The sequence below is a fragment of the Ictalurus furcatus genome, chromosome 7 (genome assembly GCF_023375685.1).
Source record: "Ictalurus furcatus strain D&B chromosome 7, Billie_1.0, whole genome shotgun sequence".
NCBI lineage: Eukaryota > Metazoa > Chordata > Actinopteri > Siluriformes > Ictaluridae > Ictalurus > Ictalurus furcatus.
This window is the reverse complement of record NC_071261.1, coordinates 14,791,527-14,799,895: the sequence shown is the minus strand read 5'-3', so window position 1 is coordinate 14,799,895 and position 8,369 is coordinate 14,791,527. Positions and strand designations below refer to the sequence as shown.

Below are 8,369 nucleotides of genomic sequence, written 5' to 3'. Positions count from 1 at the left end.
TTCACTCACTTAGTTACTTACTCACTCAGTCACTCACTCAGTCACTCACTCACTCAGTCAGTCACTCACTCACTCACTTAGTTACTCACTCAGTCACTCACTCACTCACTCACTCACTCACTCACTTAGTTACTCACTCACTCAGTCACTCACTCACTCAGTCAGTCACTCACTCACTCAGTCACTCACTCACTCACTCAGTCACTCACTCACTTAATTACTCACTCACTCAGTCACTCAGTCACTCACTCACTCACTCAGTCAGTCAGTCACTCACTTTCATGTGATAATCTTAAAATTTTGTCATTGAATTAATTAAGGTACAATTTACCATCAAGCAATCATGCCATATTAGTACCTCTAATAGGCGCAGGAAATAAAATACCCTTATTTAAGGTTGATGGAAATGATTAAAAATAATGTGCTAGTAATGGGGGGAAAATTGCATCTTATCTTACACAGTCAGACCTCCTACCCTTTTTCCCCCACAGTAAACCTCCGGTACTTCATCTTGATATATTTATCCTTAGAGTGTATATGCATGGCTCAAACAGAAATGGGAATTGTAGTGATTACTTTGTTGACCTTTTGTAAATATGACTTTTTACATTACAATTACATGGTACACCAATGTTATTTTACACTTATATAATGGGCTCCAAATTAGCATTTGAACTGTTATTAAATATTTTTTACAAGAGAATACTTTTTTTTTTTTTTTTTAAGAAATCTGGACCACATTTTCAACCTACAGTACGAACCGAAGGCAATTCAGCTTCTCGGATAACAAGCACTGCTGTAGTCCGTCTGAATAGTATCTGTTACATTTGTGCATGCAACGGTTTTCTCTTGTCGTGCAGGAATGTTATATAAAAACCTTCCAAAAGCACACTTTTCAACTGGTTCATATTATTGTGGGGTGAATAGACACATTACTTGCTGATTGATGACATGATCAAAATGAAAAGCAAAATAAACAAAAAAAAGCTAAACCAAAGAAAACTTAGCAAGGAAAATAAAACTGGACGAGAAGGATTCTTGGCATAAGCTTTGTGCTTTGTCTTAATCATATGTACACTCTCTATTTTTCAATAACAGCAGATTAACATAGTGTTGGTGAGGAGTACTGTATATGTGGAGGTGCACAAAGATCCTAGTGCAGAGAACAACTGTATAAGCAGAGTACAGATAGAGGGTAGCAATGAGATCCCAAACCATTTCCATACGTGTACTTATGAGAACCATACGGCACGCTCTGAGAAAGAGGGAGACTGCTACACCTCCCCCAGATTTCCAACACACACACACACACACACACACACACACACACACACATCCCTCCCCCATCCCTCCCTCCTCTGAAAACATACAATTCTTTTTTTTTTTGCAACTCTTCCATTGCTCCTGCCTCCCAATCTCCCCCCTCTGTAGAAATTCCGATGACAGACTGTAAGTCCTCAGTCCAGGCACAAAACCCCATTAGAGTGTAGAGCAAGCAGAGGGCTAAGAGTGAAAGGTAGACAGAAAGGTTTAGGTCAAGCAGGGTTCAGTAAATGTAGAATAGCTAGTAAAATTAAAACACGAGAAAGAGCAAAAGTAACAGAGACCAGGAGAGTGAACGAGAGAGAGAGAGAGAGAGAGAGAGAGAGAAGTTGTGAAAGAATGGGCTCTCCAGTGCTCTATGTGATTCTTTTCTCTGTGCTGCTGTATCTCTCTAGTGTGCAAACTCAGGAGCTGCAGGATAAAGATGCCCTATGCAATGAGAAGAGCTGTTTAGTAATCTACTTTCAGCGCAAAACCTTCCTGGATGCCTGGCGCAGCTGCAGGAAACAGGGTGGCAACCTTGTCACCATCAAGAGTCCAGAGGAGTCAGACCTAATTGATACGCTCTTTTCTAACCTGGAACTGATGGAAAGTAGCCGTGTGTTTGTTTGGATTGGTTTGCAAAGGCAGCCCCGTAAGTGTGCCGCCGGCCGTCCCATGCGAGGCTTCACCTGGATTACTGGGGAGCAGGATACCCAGTACACCAACTGGCAGCAAGAGGACTCTCCAAACACCTGTTCAGTTCCACGTTGTGTGAGCATAGGTTACAGTACCTCTGCTCAAAAAATCCAGGACAACTTCAAGTGGAAAGATGGGCCTTGCTCAATTCCTGTGGATGGCTACTTGTGCAGGTACACTTTCTCTGGCATGTGTCAAGCTATTTCAAATGAAGGATATGGAAATGCACTGTACACAACCCAATTTGACCTTGTCACCTCACTCTTGACTCACATTCCATTTGGGTCAGTTGCAACTGTACCCTGCTTAACTAAAGGTGACCAAACAGTACTGTGTACTGAAAGAGAGGATGGGACTGTGGGTTGGAACAGAGATCCTCCTTTCTGTTCTGATATTTCCAAGACAAGCTGGTGTGATAAGGATAATGGTGGCTGCCACCATTACTGCATAGAAGATGGCAAGCATTACTACTGTGATTGTAAGGAAGGCTTTCTCTTGGCTGAAGATGGAGTGAGCTGCTTTCAAACTGACCCCTGTCAAGGATCTCCCTGTGAATATGAGTGTCTGACAGTGATGGACAGTTATCGCTGTGCCTGCCCTGAGGGGTACATGCTGGCACCAGATGAGCAAGGCTGTCTGGATGTTGATGAGTGCTTGCAGAGTCCATGTGAACAGATCTGTGTAAATGCACCAGGGACCTTTGAGTGTGCCTGTCGTAATGGCTATAAATCTAATGAGGAGGGAACTTGTGAGGACATAGATGAGTGCGTGGAGTCTCCATGTGAACATGAATGTGAGAATGTAAAAGGTTCTCATGTATGTCATTGCCACCATGGCTTTGCTTCCCTTCCAGAGGATCCAAGTCGCTGCTACGATGTTGATGAATGTCAATTTGAGGGAACCTGTGAGCAAATGTGTATAAATTTTCCTGGGGGATTTGAATGCTTCTGTGAAGAGGGTTATGATCTCCAAATTGACCTCTATTCATGCAAACCTAGTGATGAGCAGCAATCTTCCACAGTAACTGCACCCATCCTCTTGATCACAGATCTTACGGTTAGTATGGCAGAAAATCAAGACCCTGATTACTACAAGCCTCATGAAAATGAATCTCTGTACGGGCTTACTGAGCTTCCTAATGTGGAGATGGTTCCCACTGACCTGCTGTGGCTCACTAGTGCGACCCAGGAGGTAACTGAAACCACTTCACCAATTGAAAGCCTTACTAGCATCATTAACATGGAATTGGATAATGTAGACCAAACAGTTGCTGTGGATACCTTTTTATCTTCCACCATTTCAACTCCACTGTCAGAATACTATGAGGATGAGAGTACCACAGAATTCACAGTGTCCCCCACCACTACTATAGCAGGCGGTGCTTGGAATTGGATGTTCAGTCCTAGCGCAAGTGAGCTTGACAACGAGAGAACTACACAAAGTCCTTTCATTATTGAAGCAGAATATGAAACCTATAAGACCGATCTTGATAATGGCAGCCATGATTACAAATCTACAACTTCTTACACTGAATTTCAAACCCTTACACAGGCCCTCCTATCTACTCAGGGAGCTAAGGATGGCAGCAGCAAAGAGCAGTCTCAGAGCAGCAGCTGGTTGCTGGTTGGATTGTTGGTACCGCTCTGCATCTTCATTGTGGTGATGGTGGCACTGGGTATCATCTACTGTACTCGGTGTACCTCTAAGCCACAGAACAAGAATGCCACTGAGTGTTACCACTGGATTGCTGGTGCTGGTGATAAAGCAGCTGTCGATATGGCAAGCGGTGGTGTAACAAAGGTGTAACCAAACTGTGCCAGGACAAGCAGATGAACACAGACCTTTACAATTTTTTAAACATCTTTACAGCAGATGGTAGAACAAGGAAATTAGGTGAAGAACTGTCTTGTATCAATACAATCCTCAATTATTAATTGTGGATATTTAAATGGAATATCTGTCAGTGATAAGACAGGAGAAATGGGAGGAACTGGGAAACCTCTAACACTGTTTCTCTGCTGTACTCTGCTGAAAGAGAAAAGAACCTGTTGTTTTATTTCTTAACCTCGTCACTCTTCCTGTGACATGGTTGTTTAACTGTTGCATTGTAGCAGCCACAAGGTCATAGCTAATGTGAAAAGACACCTTAGCATTGTTTCACATATTTATTTTACTTTTTATAATTCTTTTGTTTGAAGCAGCATTATGGTCGGAAATCAGAAGTTTATGCCTTACAGTAGTCTCAGAGAAGTGTCATTTTTTTGTGAAAGTCCTCCTGCATTTGCCTTGATATTGAGCTGTACTACTTGTTTCAACTCTCTGAGCCAGATCTGATGGATGATATTTTTTGTTTTGCGACCGTGAAATGGAGAAAGTTTCTAATTGTTACAGTGGACATCACTGTGCTCCCTTCTGTGACTAAGTCATATTTAACTGTCAGATATTAGTGTGAGGTAATGGTTTATTAAAAATATGCCCAAAGCAAATTATGATAACAACCTAATTATTAAGTCACATGCTGTAGGCATGAAGGAAATTAACTGAACATATGCCTTTGAGGTTTAAAGTCATTTTTTTTTTTTAATTAATGCATATTCTTAGTGGTGTTATTATGTTCACATACATGTACAAAACATCTGATAAGAATTACATGGACAATATTATTATGTGACCACACAAACAATGTCAAAAATAGTTTTAATTTGTAAATATTGGACATGTTAGCTTATGAACACTCATTGTTGGATGAATTCATTAACTCCTGCAAGTTCTGCTCATTAAAGTATGATTTCACTCTGAGACTTATCAACCAGAATCTAATGAATCCCTATTGGTATATTTCATAGAATTGCAGACTGGTATATTTGATAGAAGAGCAATGCAGACATCAAGTCACACAAATATTTATGGTATAATTTTTTAAGTGTTCTTTTATGTTACAGTGCATAATCACATGCAATAATTTGAACACTATGTTGCTACAAATGATGTTTTGTGCCAAATCTTTCTCTGGAATCTAACTACAGGGTCATTTCCTCTCAAGTGGTCTAACACAGGTAGCTTGACCATTTTTAATTTTCCTAATTTTTGTCAGTGCTTTCCTCTAAGTATTGTCATTGCAAAACCACTGTTTAAAAAAATATATTTTACTTGTTTTTTTTTATTAAAAAAAAGAGAACTTTCAAACCTGAAATGTTCTGCATGCACACTATACTTACCTAGGTACCCGCTAAAAAAATTAAGACTGAGACTCAAACCCTTTCTATTATAAATTGACCCAAAATGTGGAACTATGAGCAATCTTGAGCATTACATTTGGACTTAAGTTCTAAGTCTAAGAAACAATTGCATAAATATTTATAAATGTACATGTACCGTGCAATGTGCTCTAGAGATCAGTTTTTGTTGTGTGCCATGACACAAATATGGCCATCATATTTAAAATAAGTTAAATAAAAAAAAAATAAAACTGGTGGTTTAGCAAAAGCCGATACATAGAGGTAATCACTAAACTTTTTTGGAAAAATTTAAAAACGGTTAAGCAACCAACTTTACAATTATTGTACCACTAGAGATGAACTGACATTACATAAATGTTGAAACAAACATTTACTCCAACTAACAGTTGTTTTTAACAGGTAAAAATAAAAGGTATTGCACAAACCATGCTCAATAGGTTGTGGAAATCTACATGCACAAGTGAAACATGTGCATAACTCACTTATTTACATTTACATTTACATTTACATTTATTCATTTAGCAGACACTTTTATCCAAAGCGACTTACAAATGAGAAAATACAAGCAAAGCGATATATCAAGCAGAGAACAATACAAGAAGTGCTACTATATAAGATCCATTAATTGAGTTCCAGAAGAAGCAAAGTGCGCAGAGTAGAGGTGTAAGTGCCATTATTCTTTATTTTTTAAATATTTTTTTTAGGGGTTGGTTAGGTGTTCATGAAAGACGTGGGTCTTTAGCTGTTTCTTGAAGATGGTGACAGATTCTGCGGTCCGGATTGAGGTTGGAAGTTCAATCCACCACTGAGGAACACTGAGGAACATTATTTCATATTACAATTCAAGCTGGAGTGGTTCGGACTAAATATATTAAATATGAACAGTTATAAACCATTGCCACACTATCCATGTACATTTAGCATTAAGAAGGAAAAAAATTGTTTGGCAGGTATGCCAGAATCTTTGTATCTTTCAGTAGTACACATTTTATTCATCTTCAGTAACCACTTTTTCCTGGTGGGGGTTGTGGTGCATCCAGAGTCTATCCTGGAAACACTGGACGTGAAGTGGGAATACACCCTGGACAGGCCACAGTCCATACACACATTCATCCCTAGTGGCAATGTAGAGTAGCAAGTACACCTACAGTACTAGCATGTTTTTGAGAGGTTGGAGGAAAACAGGGAATAACCCAAAGGAAACCAATGTAGACACATGCAAAACTCCACACAGACAGTAATCTCAGCTCAGGTTTGAACCAGGGACCCTGGAGCTGTGAGGCTCTCAGTAGTGAACATACAGTATGAAACAAAATACTGTGTTTAATCACTGTAGGTTGAGGCATGAAAATTTTTTAATGACATATATTGTATATTTGAGGTTATCATACCTCTAAATAAGAGTGCAGAAAGATTTCTGCAGGTTCTGTAAGTAAGTCGAGTCTTTCTGCTTTATGGCATATGTTCTAGAAACAGAAACATCAGGGACCACAGCCGTTAGAAGTTTTATACACATGTTCATGCGAAGGGCAGGAAGATTCCAGCAAGCAAAAATATTTTGTCTCAACCCCAGAAACAAACCCAAAGTAAACATGCATACATTATGTATAGTCTTCTTTGATGAGTAGAAGCTTTGTGAAATTTGTGAGTTTGCAGTGAACTTCCTTCATAATGTATACATCTCTAACTTCTAAACCTAAATTCTTACAGAGCAGCAGCGTCTAAATAATACTCACAGTTTGGTTGTTCATCTAGATGGCATTTGTGCTGTAACAAAGAAGAAGATTAAACAATTGCATAAATTGCATTCATGTAATACATATTTGTGGCTTTTGTCTTCTGTTTGTCCACAAAGAGTGTTTGTGGACAAATCCAATTTGCTGAAAACAGTCTCTGGCTATATATCAAATCAGTGTATTGACTCAGTCACCTTGTGTTTGAAATCTCGGTGAACAATTTGACTCGTATAGATAATGACATTTGTTATGTACAGATTGTATCCTCTACTGTAGCACTATTGAAAGGTACCACAATACAATACTGCTTTTCATTTTATTCAAATGGAAGATCTGAAAAATTTGACATTTCTTTTAAAATGTAGCTGAGCAAGTTGATGGAATTGAATTTGCCTATTTAAGGAAGACTCCCATACCTATTTTGGGGAGTTTATTTTGTTTTGTAAAAAAGCTATGGCTGTTTGTCTTTCAACCTCGTGTGATGTTAATTTTGCACAGGTTTGGGATTTGGGACAACAGGTTCCTTACTAAAAATGATTTGGAGAGATGTTTGAATGAGTTATATAAAATATACTCTAGACCCACAGCAGGCACAATCCAACAGTAAAACTGTAGCTCTAGTACTATTCTGTGTAAATGAGGCCCTTGACTTGAGGCTGCTTTTCCATTCTGTCAGAGGATTTGGGTTGGCTGTAGTGTGCCTAATTGGAGGACGGAGCATTTTGTGCATTGTGTTTAATCTACCACTCACTGCCCCAAAACATTTTCCTCAAATTCAGCTTCAGTGCTGTTATTCAGTGCTGTGTTGATATTGGTATTGTGTTAATCCTATGTAGACATGTCGTTCTTTCCAATGTTTTGAGACTTCCATCATCTGGAGATTTTCTTCTCTCAGCCATGTGCACTGCAATGGCTTTATTGTTTTGGGTTCTTTATTAACTCAGTATGTTTCTGCTGACATTCTCTGATATTTCTCTGATGGTCTCATCATTGTAAATTCATACTAAATGTGTATTCAAAATGTAAAGTGGTTAAAATTACAGAGACCAGCATGGTTAGTGGTTGTAGCTTTTCTTACCACTTTTGTCATTTCAAATCTCATGAACTTACTCTAATTTACTTTACTCTAATTACCTCTAAAATAAATTCCATGGACCCCTCAGTACAGATTTCATTTATTCAGTATACAGGTTCATATATACAGTATGTACAATAATATTCAGGATATTTATTGGATCCATCAAATGTTTTATTCCTGACAGACCAAGTTGATATTATTTATAGACCTACTTCCTTTTTATTTATTGAGGTTTGGATTAAATCCATACAATTCAAGTGAGCAGTCAAACAGACTAATAACTCCAAGATCATTCAAGAAGATTCAAGAAATTAT

The 8,369-nt window shown here is 38.6% G+C and overlaps 1 protein-coding gene across 1 annotated transcript; it reads left to right on the top strand.

Moving 5' to 3' along the window:
- The first annotated feature begins 1,421 nt into the window (after positions 1-1,421).
- On the top strand, positions 1,422-8,092 carry cd248a (CD248 molecule, endosialin a). The gene has a single exon (XM_053628812.1). It carries the CDS (start codon positions 1,663-1,665, stop codon positions 3,805-3,807), a length of 2,145 nt encoding a protein of 714 aa, XP_053484787.1. The 5' UTR covers positions 1,422-1,662; the 3' UTR covers positions 3,808-8,092.
- The last annotated feature ends 277 nt before the right edge of the window (positions 8,093-8,369 follow it).